The sequence below is a fragment of the Symphalangus syndactylus genome, chromosome 16 (assembly GCF_028878055.3).
Source record: "Symphalangus syndactylus isolate Jambi chromosome 16, NHGRI_mSymSyn1-v2.1_pri, whole genome shotgun sequence".
NCBI classification, from domain to species: Eukaryota; Metazoa; Chordata; class Mammalia; order Primates; family Hylobatidae; genus Symphalangus; species Symphalangus syndactylus.
In genome coordinates this window covers 69,692,224-69,709,599 of record NC_072438.2, presented here as the reverse complement: position 1 = coordinate 69,709,599, position 17,376 = coordinate 69,692,224, and the positions used below count along the sequence as shown (strand labels likewise).

At 41.9% G+C, this 17,376-nt stretch overlaps 1 protein-coding gene across 2 annotated transcripts in view; it reads right to left on the bottom strand.

The window, feature by feature from the left end:
* Positions 1 to 17,376, bottom strand: part of AGXT2 (alanine--glyoxylate aminotransferase 2) — a 45,317-nt gene that overhangs the window by 24,818 nt on the left and 3,123 nt on the right. For both annotated transcript variants that reach the window (XM_055245926.1, XM_055245927.1), the window contains exons 2-7: positions 13,128 to 13,216; positions 11,902 to 12,086; positions 9,596 to 9,719; positions 7,875 to 7,969; positions 6,115 to 6,208; positions 5,398 to 5,491 (exon numbers count right to left, since the gene is read on the bottom strand). In XM_055245926.1, the coding sequence (XP_055101901.1) occupies positions 5,398 to 5,491; positions 6,115 to 6,208; positions 7,875 to 7,969; positions 9,596 to 9,719; positions 11,902 to 12,086; positions 13,128 to 13,216 (681 nt within the window). The remainder of the gene's footprint in view (positions 1 to 5,397; positions 5,492 to 6,114; positions 6,209 to 7,874; positions 7,970 to 9,595; positions 9,720 to 11,901; positions 12,087 to 13,127; positions 13,217 to 17,376) is intronic.

Here is a 17,376-nt window from a genome sequence, read left to right as displayed (position 1 = left end):
AATTATGGCTGGAGTGACACTGAGCAATTTTCTTGAAGGCTTTTCTTTTTTTTTTTCTTTTTTTGGAGGTCTTTCTAATGGGGAAAAGCAGTAAAGTGTCCTTGTTGAAGTGATCTGTCTTTAATTCATTACTTCTCATTTTGGCTGCATCTTACTGCTGATAAACCCACCTACTGAGTTTTAAATTTCAATAATCACTTTTATGTTACTAGAAGGCATATTTGTTTTTAAAACTTGCTTTCTTATTCTTCACAGTGTCCTATCCCTTTCACATATTTTCAAGCTTATATTTGATTTTCTTTAAATGTATTAAACATACTCATTTTATAGTCTATCTGATAATTCCGTTATTTGAAATCCTTGCTGATCTTTTTCTTGATTGTGGAGTTTTGTGTATTGTATGTTTATTTTTGACAAGGGGCAGTTTATTTTCCTTGGAATTTCATTTGTGAGAATTCTTTGAGGTCCAGAATGAGGTAGATCCCTCCAGAGCCTATTTGAGTTTGCAGCTTCCAAGCACGTAGGGCATTAGAGTCTAAGAGTCCTTTAAATTATAAGCTTGAGGAAGTGAGCGTTCACAATGCAAAGCCTTGGAGGGCCAGTCTGCAGGTGAAATTTTCAGTGGTGGCTCCTCCCAGTCCCTCGACTTCCATTCAGCACCAGAATCCTTGCAGGCCCTTTGGCCTGTGACGGGTAACATGTTCTTGGTGGTGTATTTAATTCTAGTTGACCCATGGATGAAGATGTGGCCTCTTGGGGGCTCCAGCTTTGTGGCGGGGGAGCGTTTCCTGTAAGATCCCTTACTTTGGCTGGGCCCTGGACTTTGTCATCTCTTCCCTGCACTCCACAGAGCCATTGACATGGAAGCTCAAGGTTACCAGGTTCAAGAAATGCTCTCAGGGTCAAAGCTGGCTGCAGTGCCCTGATGATCTATTTGTGTTTCTGAGAATTCGTGCTTTCTTGTATCCATGCTTTGAAGGGAATGCATTTCATTTTATCCACGATTTTTTGGTTGTTTTCCACTGGAGAAAACCCAGGCTATCATGTTACCAGTACCAGCTGTCCCTCCAGCTCTGTTTTCTTAGTACTAACCATGTCTACTTTCTCATCCTGCTTAAAGATACTAGAAACATTTCTGCCATGCTTCACTAGCTGCAAGCCTCACCACACAGACACACAGGCATGAAATCCTGTAAGTGGGAGAGGACGAGAGATGAGTGGGAAGATTGCCCAGCAGGCTTGCCCAAGCTCCGGAAGCCTTCATCTGTGTGTCAGAATTGAAAGTGGGAATCACCACGGAAGCAGGAAAGGTGAGAGAGAGAGAGAGAGAGAAATTCTTCTACTCTGGAATAACAAAGGTCCCAGATCAACTGTATCCATACATGACTGAACCTTCAGAATTTTTATCCACACCCGTTATTTGGTTCTAAACAGCACCATGCAGTCTCTGAACTTAAATTTATATCCACAGATGACGGAAGGAGTGCAGAGAAAGATGTGGATGGGATGGAAAGCCTCAACCCGAGTGACAGTGAAAGCAGTGTGGGAGAGGGCTCCCCACCTACCATCCCAGTGCTTGCTTAGAGGCATGGATGCAGTGCTGTCTCCACAGTGCTAGAGAGAAGGAACAAAAACCTGCAATCATCAACAAAACCGAATTTTATACCTCAGCTCTTCATTAAAAGTGAGGAAAGACTAGCTGGCCCCAAACATATTTTTAGGTTACATGTGATATTCGGAAAAGTTTGATTGACAGAGGTACCAGATATCTTTGGTTAGCTGGAGGTTAGAGGTTAAGGGTGTGGGAAAGGAAGTAATGACAAGTATATCAAACCCTCAAAGTATGTTTTGGGCATCACTTGTGTTGTTTTGATGAGAAGAATATAGTAGACAAATAAATCTATGCCTCTAGAGTCAGAAATTTCCCGTTTTTATTGGGAAAGGAAGAGAAAACAGCTTCGGATGACTCTAAAAGATAAGAGACGTAATTTGGAAATTTAACAAGCCCATTTGTAACTGGAGAAATCAAAGAGTGGAGCTTAAATTTGGGCAGAACCAAACCAAAAGGTTTTGCTTGAACCTATGCTAGACCTTTCATGACTTTTTCCCTCTCTGCCCACATGCTCAGCGATGAGAGTCATCGATTGTGATGAGCGTTTTACTTTATTTCACAGTAGCTGCATTGACTCATTGCTGTAACCCCAGGTTAGGCCACTTCTGCAGAGGCTTGGAAGGAGGAAAACCCCAATGGGGTGGAGACAGGTTGTTCTGTCGGATACTACGACAGGATGACGAAGGAAGAATTTATTCCAGCTAGTGGTACAGAAAGAGTTAAGCTGAGTGAGGAGCCAAGAAAGAACTACAATTTTTAAGAAAAACAAAACTTGCCTTTCAAAAGAAGAAGAATGACATGATCAGTACCAGGTTTGGGACACTGTGGGGGCAGTAGATGATGAGGAGTGAATCTCGTCATGGGTTACCTCTGAAACTCAGGGCCTGGAATGAACCGCTGGGGAGAAAAAAATCCTGGGAGGTAGATGAGTAGGACAAAGAAATATACCACATAAACATCTAGATTAGACTCACGAAATGGCCCCCTGCCTCTGTTGGGAGGAATGACATATTTCTGAGATGAGAAAAATCTCTACCATGGTCGGTGCCTCAATTCCTCTTAAGGTATTCCTATCAATAGGTTAAGAGGAATTGAGAACAGGCAACATCTATAGTCAAAGAACTGTACATGTTTGGATGCTTTTGTAAACATATATGAATATTCCAGTTTTACAGCAAAGACCAAACCCTTCCCAGGTCCTAAAGGCGGTGGAGGAGACTGGGGTCCTCCTTTTGGATTCCAATCCTGTTCAAAGATTCCATAAACAGTCTTGTCCCTTGAAGATGTGAGTTAAGAAAATAGCTGGCCGGGCACGGTGGCTCACGCATGTAATCCCAGCACTTTGGGAGGCTAAGGCGGGCAGATCACCTGAAGTCAGGAGTTCGAGACCAGCCTGGCCAACATGGTGAAACCCAGTCTCTACTAAAAATACAAAAATTAGCTGGGCATGGTGGCAGGCACCTGTAATCCCCACTACTCGGGAAGCTGAGGCAGGAGAATCGCTTGAACCTGGGAGGCGGAGGTTGCAGTGAGTCGAGATTGCGCCATTGCACTCCAGTCTGGGGGACAAGAGCGAGACTTCATCTCAAAAAAAAAAAAAAATACATAAATAAAAAAGAAAACAACTGACTTCAGATATGCCAAAGGCAACAGTTCAGAGCACAAATGTACGCCTGTCACTGTCATTTAGCTTCTAGATGCCACTAGAGAGATGACCATGGATTTCTGGTATTGTCAAATTGGCTTAAGTAGTCCTGTAGAAGGCCTTATAGTAGGCTGGTCTCTCTTCTATATGGAAAGAGGAACATATAGCAGGAAAAGAAGGAAATGACCACCTCTTAGTGCTTCCATCTACTAGGCTCTGTGCTGGTGGTTTTGCAGTCAGACCAGGGTCTGGGAGGTGCATCAAACTGATTTTAGTTCTTGATGCCATACAGATGCAATATTCAAATACGGCTTTACCAGGCATTGCTATGGTCTGTTTTTCTCTACAAAAACTCTCCATGCCTCATCTTATGAAGTGCTGTGATGATGTTGGTAGCAGCCAGATATTGCTGTCTCTGTTTTACAAATGAGAAAACTGAAGCAAAAGGTGAAGCTTTTGCTCATAGCTGAACCATGCCGGGGCTGAGAGTGGAATCCATCTCTTGACTTCATGCAACTCCTCAGTCCTGGCCTGTGGAATAGGAATGATTTTTCAGCTTGGGTTTATCTTGACGGAACATCAGTGTGGATGAGGATGGCTATAGGAATTGGGAGCACTGGCTTTGGAGTCAGAAGACCTGGGGTCAAATCTTAGCTCTCCAGTCTCCTCTGTGTGAAACTGGCTTTCCTGATATTTAAAGTGGAGAGTTTGATTTATAGCTTTACATTTCCTTCTGGTTTTAAATTCCATGAGCGTGACATCTTGTCTTCTTTCAGTACTTAGGCTTTCATTCTCTTACCTCCATTTTGTCATCTGAATTTTAAGACAATGGTGAATTTTTTTCCTTTCAGAGCTGGTTTTTTAAGACTTCTGTTTTGTATTTTTCCTCTCAATCCAGTGATTCATACTATTCCGTTAAAAATCACTGGGCTGAAGCAGTTAGTTATTTCCTTCAGAAGTACTAAGGAGCAGCTATTCAAAAGGTTGTGATGACAAATCGGAGGCAGGGCTTGTTGATTAGCAAGGAACAGATGATGTTTCCTGCCTCCTCTCCCTTCTGTGAAGCATAGGTAAAGAATGCAAATAAAAATGTGATTGGTAAATGGAAGTTCTCCTTGTGAGAAAGCCTTTGAAACTTTTGCCAGGGTTGTCAGCAGCCTGCAGGAAGGGCAGCCTTGTGTTTTGTTTGACAGATGCTCTCATTTTGGCTGGCAGTCCCTGGAGAACTTTTTGACTGGAGTTTTGAGATTCCCAAAAGCATTATTTTCCCTCTTTCCACTGGGATGGGTAAATAATCCCACCCCCTACCCATCTTGATTCCTTGTTTTTTTTTTTTTTTTTTTTTTTTTTTTTTTTTTTTTTTTTTTTTTTTTTTTGAGATGGAGTCTTGCTCTGTCACCCAGGTTGGAGTGCAGTGGCATTATCTCAGTTCACTGCAACCTCTGCCTCCCAGGTTCAAGTGATTCTTGAGCCTCAGCCTACCGAGTAGCTGTGATTATAGGTGCACACTACCATGCCTGGCTAATTTTTGTATTTTTCGTAGAGACAGGGTTTCACCACGTTGGCCAGGCTGGTCCCAAACTCCTGACCTCAGGTGATCTGCCCGCCTCAACCTCCCAAAGTGCTGGGATTATAGCCGTGAGCCACCATGCCCCGCCAGGGCTTGCTCTTTCATGCAGGCTGGAGTGCAATGGCATAATCATGAATCACTGCAGCCTTGACTTCCTCAGCTCAAGTAATCCTCCCACCTCAGCCTCCCGAGTAGCTGGGACTACAGGCATGCCACCACACCCAGCTTGTTTTCTTCTAAAATTGACACCAGAGCTATTGCTACTATAATAGAGCTAATAGAATGCCTTGAATCAAGTACCAGCTGATAGTCATTTTTTTAAGCTTGGCTCTGATAGCGTGAGATGCTTTTCCTACATGGCCAGACAGATGGTCTGAGAGTGAAGTGATAGCAGGCATAAGCGTTGATTCAGTGAGGAATAACTTGGTTATTTTCCAGTTTTGCTTCCTCTGGCTTTCCCCTTTTCCATGTTTTCAAATCCAATTGTTCCCTCAGGGATGGATCTGCCTTTATTCGTGTCCCTTCCAGCTTCCAACACTCCACCGGCACCCGCCCCTTGCCCAGTCGGACCTGGTGCACAGCTGCACTTCCTGATTGTTTGCACTGGAGAATCTCGACAGTGGCTTCCTCCCCAAGGGCCACGAAAAACATCCGGACACATTGTCTGCAAATGACAAAAGAAGGAGTGTGGCAAAACATGAACACAAGACAGCCAATTTAGGGTAGCATATGGCTGCCATCAAGACAAGAGGGCTTCTTAGTTTTCCTCCCTCATTCTTCCCCCACTTAAGATGAAAATTGAAGCATCTGCTTTGAAGAGATAATTTTTTCTTAGAAAACAGCTATGTGGGCCCTCTACAAAGGAAACTGATTTCAGTGTTAGCCTGGAAACAACTTGCTCAAGGGTGCAGTGGGTAAGGGCATCTGAAAGAATAAGAATAATTAGGTATCTGATTCAGATGCTGAAAAGGTGGGTACAGTAAGTGGGAACAGAAGGTGAGTACAGTGATGACTGCATAGAAGTTTTGTGCATTCAAGATTCTCAGAGACTTGATTTTATTTAAAAGCAAAATAAATTTTAAAACTCTGTCATTAATTATTACTCAGACTCGGAACGCCTTTCTAATGGTGTCCTCAAGTGGTCTCCAATTCAGTTAGGTCAAATTGAGCCCCTGATTAATGACAGGCTTTATATTAGTTTCTAATCCTTATACTAGGAAAACCTGATCAACTACTTCACATATCCAGCAGTCTTTAAAGGAACAAGAGAAAAATCTCCAAACTCACTGGTTGGCAACCTGTCCCACCAGGGAGTTCCATCTTGTAGGTCCCTACGTTTGTCAAGCCAAGTGTGTAAGGACTGCATCCATGGTAGGCTCCTCTGCAGAGAAGAAACAACAGGAGGATGGGGTCAAGTTCCTGGTCCACTGAGTAGGACAAAAGAGAAAATCCAGGAAGGCTATGAAGATGAAATAGAACATCATTCACATTCATCTCTGATTTCTAAGAAGGCATCTAAGCCTAAGTCAGGTGAAAATACTTAATAGTCTTTTCTAACTGTTGTTAGAAAACAGATTTGAAACTGTGAAAGGAATTTTGGAGAACATTTGTCCAAGAAATCCCATCTTAGGACCTGCCCTACTCTATTATTCCATAGTAATGAGACTCATCTTTTAGCAATATACCAGAAATTATATGTTCAATGAATACCAGTCTTCGAAGTAGTCACCTTGGGAAGCCAAATATTTTTTCCTATGATATGCCTGTTGTTCAATATCTTTAGGGACTTACACACCTTATAAATCACCTTATTCTCCATCTAAGAAACACAGGTTTTGTTTCTTTTGAACATGAAACAGTCATATTTAGTATAAATGCTCCTAATCATCAGTGTCAGCTTCAAATGAGTTCTAACAATTTCCCATATCAAAATCACCTTTAAACAAGGATTTAGGACTATTAAGACTATTCAAAAGAATGGTTGTATTAGGTCGGTGCAAAAGTAATTGTGGTTTTTGCCGTTACTTTTAATGGCAGAAATCTCAATTACTTTTGCACCGACCTAATATATCTTGAAAAAGGAGACACAGTGTGTGTTGAACCCTGGTGGTACCGTGACTACTTAAAACTTACCTCGACATACATATTCTGGAATGTTGTTTAGGTATTACATCAATCACAATTCTTTATTGCCATATTTCTTATTCCTGTAATAACTGCACGTTCATTTGATGTGGAATGTGCAGTATTGAATGTACTGTCATAAGGATTAAATAAAATCTTCTTTTGAATTCACACAGAAATTATGACCAGACAGCTTAAAAATGCGACTGTTTATTCATCCCATCAACTTTTACCGTAAGTCACTCCTATCTTTTACATTAACTTTACAGGAGTCTGTTTAAATATGCTGTATACAATTACCCAAGGGAGGCAACTGTAAGCAAAATGCATAGTTTTCTATTATTTTTAGTGCTAATATAGCCGTTAAGGGTTTATTAATTAATCTATTATCAGTGCTCAAGAGTCACTGAAAGAAGCAGAAATATACAGGGTTATATGTGCATCCTCTGAACTTAAGGAGAATAAAAGGTAAAAAATGGGTGCAGCTGGCACTGTGAATTAAGTGGACAGCTCCTTATCATAAGCAGAAATTAAAATAGGCCGGTATGTTTTTGGTAGAGCCTTGATCTTCTAAGGTGGGGAACAGTCATTTACCGCTTGGTATATGGTGTGGTCCCCGCGACATCTTCAAAGTTAAAAAACTGTCATGTGGGTTTCTCTTTAAGTCCTCAGGAGGATCTATGACATAATGAGGACTTCGAGCTGGTTGTGACCAGTTGGGGCCCCCTCTCTTGTATCAGGTTAACTCGAATGGAGTTATCCTGTCATAAAATTCAATTGACCGGTCCTTCCTTAAACCTTAACAATTAGAAAAATATCCCCGAGAAAACCTCTCTCCCACTCCATGCTACAATGTAAAGATACACATTTAGAATGGGGGTAAGTCAATGTTCCTAAAGTGGAATATTCCAAGTTGTGATTACCTGAAAGAAATGATGTCTATGTTGTTTGAGTGAGCCCTGGCCATCAGCATGGCCAGATCATTGGCTTCTGAGCCACTGTTCACCAAGAAAATTACCTGGAGAGGAAAGGAAGACACGTGGCCTCATAATTTATTTCCTTATTACCCATTCATTTAAAATTGCTGAAGGGCAGGTGTCCAGTCCCTGAGTACTAAGGAGAGTTCCCTTCAGACCAGCTCGGGTTACCCAGCAGTTCCATCATTTAACCACAGTATGAATTCCATAGCCCTTCCTCCAGTAGCCACTAAGTGCTAGACGTACAAAAATGGCTAAGAGATTGTCTCAGCTGTGGAACATTCCCGGCTTTCAATGGCTTTATTTGATGGTCTGCAAAATGCCAAGAGAGGAGACTTGCTGAGGGGCGCACAGTGGTGAGTAGCTCATAGATCCAAAGATTGGGTTTCTTGGCTCCTGACTGTAACCCACTCACCTGATTCTAGAGGCTTGGAACAAGACAGGACCTCTGACCCTGCAACTCCAGGGGTTGTCCCAGCCTGACTGTGCTGTGTGTGTGAATGTTGAAAAAACAAGTAAACAAGCCGGGTGCGGTGGCTCACTCCTGTAATCCCAGCACTTTGGGAGGTTGAGGCAGGCAGATCAGTTGAGGTCAGGAGTTTGAGATCAGCCTGGCCATCATGGTGAAACCCCATCTCTACTAAAGATACAAAAATTAGCCAGGTGTGGTGGTGGGCACCTGTAATCCCAGCTACTTGGGAGGCTGAGGCAGGAGAATCGCTTGAATCCAGGAGGTAGAGTTTGCAGTGAGCCGAGATTGCACCATTGCACTCCAGCCTGGGTGACAGAGTGAGACTCCATCTCAAAAAGAAAAAAAAAAAGCAAGTAAACAAAAAATGCAGCTCAGCCTGGACAAAAGAATGGAGAGAATGAAAGTGAACTGTGCCCTCCAGACTCAGGGACTGGAAGGCATGTGTTCATGACTCTGCTGACTCTCTGCTTCTGCTCTTCTGTGAACATCTGGGGCTGAACTGTGGTTGCAGCTCTTCCAAGTTTCTTTATCTGTTCTAGGTAATGTAGACAACATGGTAAAATCATCATAGATAACACTCGGGACTGAGCATTGTTCTAGGTTCTTCGTATGTATTAACTCATTTAATGTCTAAATGGAAATCTTGGCCAACATTTTAACATCTTAGTTCAGTTTAAAAGATCAGTCATTTCAGATGCAGAAAAACAGCTCATGTAGAAAAAAAAATCTAAGTGTATTTTGGAACAAATGAACCAAATGGCACTTATTAAAAATAGTTTCACTCTTTGTAAAAGAAATGCAAATAACTTTGCAGAAAGGCTAAGGAGCGATGAGATAAAAACCTCTTGAGGACATAGATGAGAACATCAGGAGGCCTACAGCACCTGGGAAGTGATTTCTGCTAAGATATGATGAAGAGAGCAACCAAAGAGAGGCAGAGGCCCAGAGGTGACACAAGGGAACACTGGTTTGTTTCACCAGCAATTCATAAATTCCCTTCTTCTGTCTGATTGCTTTCAGATGTAGCTATCAGATCACCACTACAGATGTTCAATGCACAGGCTAAATTCCCTGCCCATGTCCCTGCTTCCTAGGGAAGCTCCCCTGGAATCATAAGGCTCCTGCCTCTTTGAGCTGGGAGCATCATACCTTTTGTTCCCCATAAAACTCAGCTCCTGCTGGAAGAGCATTGTACCTTAAGAGGCTCAGGAAGAAGTGCGGCAAGCTTCTCTGCATATTCATGCATTGGAGGGTGGAAGAAGACGGTGCTTGTATGCCACAGGCGGCTGAGCTGCTTTTGTGCCACTGCATTCACCTGCCTGGATAAGCAGTAGAGCAGAGTTACCTGCACTGTGTGCCACGTCCCTCCTGCACACACACTGGTCATTGGACCCAAACATACTGTTTTTTCTCAAGGAGTTTCAAAAGGCAGATTTTATTTACATATGAGAATAAACTCCTTTAACCACTAGAGGTGTCCAGAAATGGGATGTGTTGACTCAAAAGGTAACGAATTCCTCTCCAAGAGCAGGGTTCAAAAGGAGACTCATTGATTACAAGGGATTTTAGAAAAGAAGTGCCTAGTTTAGGAGGAAGTTTGGACTTAGAATTTCTTCTAACTTTCTTATTAACCATCCTTTGCAGAGTTTGGAAAAAGAGATGACTAGTTGTAAGCCTGAGCACATCCCTCCCTCCCTCCCTTCCCCCCTTCCTCCCTTCCTCTCCTCCTTCTTTCTTTCTTAAGGGATGGGTTCTCACTATGTTGCCTAGGCTGGGGTGCAGTGGCTATTCACAGGCACAATCATAGTGCACTGCAGCCTCAATTCCTGGGCTCAAGAGATCCTCCTGTCTCAGCCTCCTGAGAAGCTGGGACTATAGGTGCATGCTACCACATCCAACTAAGATTAACAGTTTTTCTGCAGGGAGATTCTAATATCTAAGTCTGAATACTGGTTAGTGTGGATGAATATCTTGTAACTATAAAGCCACATTCTTTGAAGGATTGGGCCAACCTTACAGGATTAGAAGGTTCATACTGAGAGATACTAGGGACTAAGGATGATAGATTTGTGGAACCTGACTTGGCTTTGAAAACACAAACCAAAATGTCTGAACTTGCTGTAAAGGACATTAATTGCTACAGTTTGTTATATGCCAATTTTATTTGTTATTAATATCTTTCACATCAGAAAAAAATCAATTTAGTGGGTAAGTATTTTGAGAAATACCAGATTATACAGATTTCTTTACTACAGGACATTTTAGTACCTACAATAGACTAGTGTACACTGTTTCTCTTCAGAAGGGAGATATAGTTTAAAGTGTTTCCCAAACTTATTTTCTCATGGTACCCTTTTCCACAGAAACTCCTGTGATCAGTGTTCCATGAAACTCACTTTAGAAAATTGTGGAGTATCAGTAAATTCTTGAAAAGAACAGACACTTGACAAAAACATTGTTTAGCAAAATATATGAGAGTCACAGGAGGGGTAGAAAAAATGGCTTCCCATTTCCAGGGAAGACTGTCAAAGTTATTGGGAAGATTCAGTGAGCGTGTTTGAACTCATTTTCTATTCCATTTTCTCTACTTCTTTCATGTATGTTTGTCCCATGTTTGAAATTGCATCTGAAATTTATTTTGGATACTTCTTGTGACTTTGCATGGGACTAGGGCCTCCTGATGATGGAAGAGGGTAGGAGAAGTGAAGGGGAGGAAAAGATGAGGGCTGGGCCCCTGAGGCACACTCACTCCTTATCTCCTGACAGCTGTCTGAGGGGGGACTCTTTGCCTCCTGCTTTGGCGGAAGGGCCCACATCTATTCAGTTTATTTTAGACTTGCTGCTTTATTGCTTTCCCCTAACTTAGTGTGAGGTTGCATTGGTCAGATTATTAAAGGAAAGAGAGAACAGACATGAAATGAGAGCGCTGCAAGGAAACCAAGAATGCTCCAAGGGTATTTGTGTGGGCGGTATACCGTCAACACTGCAGACAATCTCTAGATTAATTGATCCATACATTTCCAGGGAAATGGATTGCATCTGTCTCTTATCATTCTTCTTTTCCTCTTCCATCGGTCAGAGGCCATGAAGAAGATTCTCTAGGCTAGAAGTTATTTCTCGTCTCTCATCATCCCTCGCCTGACAAGCCTGTCATGTGTTTCTCTGAGAGCCGCCTGCCTTTCTCTTCCCTTCCTTTCCCTGAATGCACCCCTCTCTTTGGAAAGCTGTTGCTAATGAGAAACACACACAGCAAGACTCCAGTCACACGGTACATGCCACACTACATGTGCCATGAGAATAACAAAATCTTGCGTTGTCAAGAAAGGAAAAGTAAGAGTTTCAAGATTTTGTACTCAGGGAATAGCAGGGAGTATGTCAGCCACAATCTGTCATAGATATTTTTAAACCAAGATAAGCAAATCAAGAGTTCAGAGTCACTAACATAATTGTTTTCCATGCATTCTTTTGGAATAAAGATCTCCAGATTTTAAGGATACTCACGGGTGGCAGTGGCCAACACTGACAGTAACAATCCCGGAAAAGAAATCCAGGTATCTGTTTCCCTCAGCATCAAAGAGCCACTCCATGTGCCCCTGGTGGAGCAGCAGGGGTTTCTGGAAATATGCCGTCACCACAGGAGAAAGATATTCCTTGTGGATTTCCAGGACGCGGTTGTAGCCAAGGGACTGTAGAGAAACAAGATTTAAACCAGCACACTTCTCACAAGATCAATAGCAGTCAATCTATGAGTAACAGTGCCCAGACTCTCTAGTGCACAGAGCAGAGGGCTGCTGGCCTGTAGAGGCTTAAAAGTGGGTGTACTTGCAAGAAATTAAAGCCTTTTCTCTTAAGGAGGTGAATTATTATTTGTATCCTTTCAATCCCTTTCTAGAAAAGGGCTCGAATTTCTACCTAGCAATGAAAACCCTTGGCTCTGTGTTGACTTTAACTATGGAAAAAAATAGGCTTTGGAAGTAAATGTCTGAACTAATAAGCAATTAGTCTGAACTCATAAGTCATTTTTGTTGTGGTAGTGTTTTAAAAAATAAAAATACAATGAAGTGCTAGTCATGTTTGTATCTTTATTTATAAAATATCTCTCCTGTATTTCTCTTCTTTGTGGATCCCTTGTAAGTACCTATTGATTCTACAATTTCTAACCTGTAAGTATCATGTAGAATAAAGGAGTTGCCGTGTGTGTGTGCATGCATGTGTGCATGCATGACAGAGAAAGAGAGAGAGGGAGAAAAAAAGAAAGAGAGAGAAAGAAAGAAGGAGAGAGAAAGTGAGAGAGAAAATGCCAGCTCAATCTTTATTATCCTGAGAAAAAATATAATTTGCTGGAGGACTCAGGAAGCTCAGATGGTCACATGAATAAGCTAAAACAGGAGCAACATTTACTTTAAAGCCAATGTGTGCCATCACATTTGTGATGTGTGTGTATCTCCCTGCAATACATATATTAATTATCATGTATAGTGTGCTTCTTGTACTCTCTTTGCCTCTGTCTCTGTCTCTATCTCTCACACATGGACACCAATTTGTACACTAGTATTAAGGGAGTAAGAGGGTTTCAGATGCTTCCAATGACTTAGAGGTACAATATCTGGAATGAGATAGTTTAGTGGCAAGCAGGGCCATTTTTGTGTTATTCTTAAGGAAACAATCAATTGAGACCTCCCCAGAGAAACTACCTCTTTGAGTTTTCTTAAAGCCCTGAATCTTACCTGGTATCTTTCAGGCACGAAGTCACATGGAGGCATTCTGGGCTTTGTATGAAGACCGAGCTTGGTTACTGATGTCCAGGAAGCACCTACTGAAAGTGAAGTGAGTTAGAATCCTCAACTAAGCATGACAGAGGTCTGTTTGTGAAAGTCACCTATAGTTATCCAAATAAAACTGCTTAGACAATTTTGTTTATTTCTTAGTTAAAAAATCATGTAAATCAGCTTTTAGTTTGGATTAAAAAACTGAGTATCTCAATAATGAGTTTTCTGGAGGAAAAAAAGAGATAGTTCTTCTCAAATCTAGTCTGGAAAAAAATCTACTGCAGTCCCTCACAAGCTTGGGAAGCTCAGTTTAGGCAAACTGTCCATGTTACCCTCACCGTGTTGATTCTGTCGTCAGTAGGCAAAACTTCTGCCAGTGCAATGCGTTGTTGGAGTCCATCCTCTGTTAATAGAGGTGCTTTTTAGGCTTCAAGCTGCCCTGTGCCTGAATTCTAGTGTGTAGCCAGTGCCTGATACCTGGTTTGCTCTCAATACACACGGAATTAATGATTGTTGACTATTCTTGTAGGGAATGAGGAGAGGCAGGTGTTAGACAATACACTAGACTAATAAATACATGCAAATAGACCCGGAAGACAAAACCTCCCCCACCAAAAAAAAAAAAAAAAAAAAACGCTGCCAACACAAGACCATGATGAAACAGGGATAAGCTGAACCAGATTTATTAAATATTTGGAGCTAGGAGGGACCTTACATTTGTGTGTGTGTGTGTGTGTGTGTGTGTGTCAAAATACATACTTTATAGATAAGGAAAGCAGTGTAAAGCGGTAAATTAATCTGTTTCAGGTTATCAAGCTAGTTAGGCGAAGAACGGGAACAAAACTCCTCCGACTCCTAGCCCAGTAGTCTGTTTTGCTCATTCCTTAGCCATTTCCACCCTTCGCTGCCAGCACAGACTTTGGCCCCCCTGCAGCAGTGGGATGGAATAATGGAACCAGAACGTCAGAGCTGGAAGAGGTGTCTAGAGACCTTATAAGTACTCCTAGGAAAGATGCTCCTAATTTTGAAGACTGAAGGTCAAGATTAAGATAATTTTACAGGTGGAGAGAGCTAAGGAAATTATGTCTCTTTCTCAGCATGAAGGTCTGAATGCATGAAAGAAAGGTTAGTGCTTTGTGTGGCTATGAAGTCACAGTCCTGAGAAACAGAATGAACAATCGTGTTTTTAAATGAAGATGGAAAGTAACAGCTCTGAATACATCTTCTTTCAAAGAGATCCCATTCACTTTTCTGCTCTAAGTAATCACTAATGTCATTAATTTGCTCTTACTTTAAAAGCAAGTGACTTTTGGTTATCCATGCATAGAAAGGACCAAAAAAAGGATAGCTTCAGTTTTCTGAGAATTTCACCTTTTAAAAAGCTTTTCGTTGTGTCTGTCTGCATTAGTTATGCTTCTGAGATGGAAAAAAAAAATTCTGAGTGTTTCTAAGAATTCAAAAATCCTTTCATTTCTTCAGTCTCATTTTTCTGTCTGCAAAATTGGAGTTGCCCATTGAGGAGGTTGTAAGCTCTCTTGACTCCAAGGTTATAGGATTTATGAAAGTAGGCTGGAGGGGGAAGGGAGTTGGAGAGAAAGACTTGATAAAGAAAAGCTTGAATTTTGAACAGTCAAGGCAGGTTTATTAATTCATTTATTCATTTATTCACAAAAGTGATAAGCACATGATGGCGGAGTGAGGGCTTCAAATGAAATACATGAAATTCTGCAAGGAAGAAAGAAGAGGAAGAAAGGAAAGAAGGGGGAAACGAAGAAGAAAGAGGAAGGAAGAAATAGAGACAGTAACGAGCAAGTAGGAGAAAGAATAATAGGAGTCAGTAAGTGAAACAAACCTGGATAATACCTCCAAATCTATTGACTGTCATATCACCCCTCTTAATAAATAACTAAAACTCAAAAATAATAGTAATAATGTTGATATTTGATGGACAGAAAGAAATAAAACTACTTTGGTTTTTATCATTTGCCAGAAAAAAATTAAAATCTAACTAGCTAGATAATTGCATGCATTCTTTATTCAAAATAGCCTGTGTTTTGAGGATGATGTAAGAGTTGAGGGTCCATAAAGCTTTTTGGGGGCTTCTGGAAATTGTGTATGTGTATATATGCATATGCATACCTGTGTGTGTGTGTATGTGTGTGTGTGTGTGTGTGTGTGTGTATAAGAGATGGAGGTGGAGGGGAGGAATGAATGAGATTAGGGTTAATAAAACTATATCCAAGGTCTATTTCTGAATAGGTATTTGTTTTGTTTTGTCTTATTGTTTTAACTAATCGGATAGTGCCTTTTTAGGCTAACCAGATGACAGCTAATGATTTTCATCCAATTCACCAATTTTCACTTCAATTCACATGAGCAACTCAAGACATTGAAAGATGGAATTCAATTTGGAGAACAGCATCGCTTTTGTATAATAAATGCCAAGTGGGTAACTAGTGAGCTTTCATTTCCAAGCTGCCTAATTCTCACAGAGTTCTATAGCATACAGGTCACTGCAACTTTGTCTTCTTTCCCTAAAATCATAATATCGAATGACAAAAACTGTTGGGCAAAGTAAGTGAGAAAAATCAATTTTTTTTGGCATTTGGAAACTCTAGGGAAAATTCTCTTTGTAATGATAACGAGTTTTTCAGTATTCACAACCAGTTTTCAGCCCAGAGGGAGTATTTATTAAGGGCTTCCTCACCCTTTAAAATGAAAAAAAGATTCTAAAATATTTGAAAATATGCAGTGGACACAGTGTGATTTATTAAAATGCTAATTATTATTATTATTACTGAGACAGGTTCTGGCTCTGTTGCCCAATGCTCATATAATGTGTTAAAATAATGACATGCTATCCCAGCTGCAATAATTTTAAAAATCAAAGGAAAGCATTCAAAATAAAGTATGGCTTTAATTTACAGATGGCCAGGGATGATTTCTTTCTTTTTTTCTTTTTTGAGACAAGATCTCCCTTTGTCACCCAGGCTGGAGTACAGTGGTGAGAGCATGGCTTACGGTAGCCTTGACCTCCCAGGCTCAAACAATTCTCCCACCTCAGCCTCTTGAGTGGCTGGAACCATAGGCACCTGCCACTATGCCCAGCTATTTTTCTTTTTCTACTTTTAATAGACATGGGGTCTTACATGGAGTGCAGTGGTGGAATCTCTGCTCATTGCAACCTCTACCTCCCAGGCTCAAGCGATCCTCCTATCTCAGCCTCCCTAGTAGCTGGGACCACAGGTGCATGCCACCACACCCAGCTAATGTTTTGTATTTTTAGTAAAGACCGGGTTTCTCCAGGTTGCCCAGGCTGGTCTCGAATTCCTGAGATCAAGCCATCTGTCTGCCTTGGCCTCTGGAAGTGTTGTGATTACAGGCGTGAACCACTGAGCCTGGCCCAAAATGCCAATTATATCTCATTTCCGTATAGCATCTTAGGTAACTTGAAAAAAAACCTTGTCACATTTGGAATCTCATTTGATGCTTAGGATTGCCAATGAGTTAGGAAAGGGAGATTTCATCCTCCATCCACCTTAGAGTGGAGTCAGTGACAGATGGAATTCGAGGCCTTGGCAGTTTTGAAGTCCCTCACTGACGTTGAGGTTTGAGACACTGCCTCCCGGGGAGGCCTGCTGAAGCTGTGTTGGGGTTTGGATGACTGAGGGACAGTGTCTGGTCGGTGGAGAAACTTTTTCTCCTCTGCTTCTCTGTGCTGGAGCTGCCAACGTGGAGACTGCAGAGTGGTCCTTTTCCCTTCATACATGGGGCTGCAGTCTGCAGGACGCTGCCGAGGACCCTCACCATTGCTGTTTGGTATCATCCAGCTCCGGACATGATCTCTCGCAGCCCCCTCTGTAGAGGTCCCCTCTGTCCCATGCGTGCTCTGGGTGAAAGGATGACGGCAATGAATGCCAGGTACCTGCATCCCCCAAGCAAAGCTGCTAAGAGGCGGTTCCTACCAGGAGTTACTCTACTCCTGCCTGGCCTTCCTTGGCTTCTTTGCGTGTGGGGTTCTGTCCACCTCCTCAGCCTCCTGTATACTATTTCAGCTGCCCTCCCTCCTTCCCTCCATTCCTTCATACCCTTCCAGTATATGCCCTTTTGCTGAAGCCAAACAGGGGCAGCTGTGGCTGTCCACAAGCAAGAGCACTGCTCGATTCCTGATTCTGAGGTGGGTGGGTCTTCTGCACGTTCGGGAGTA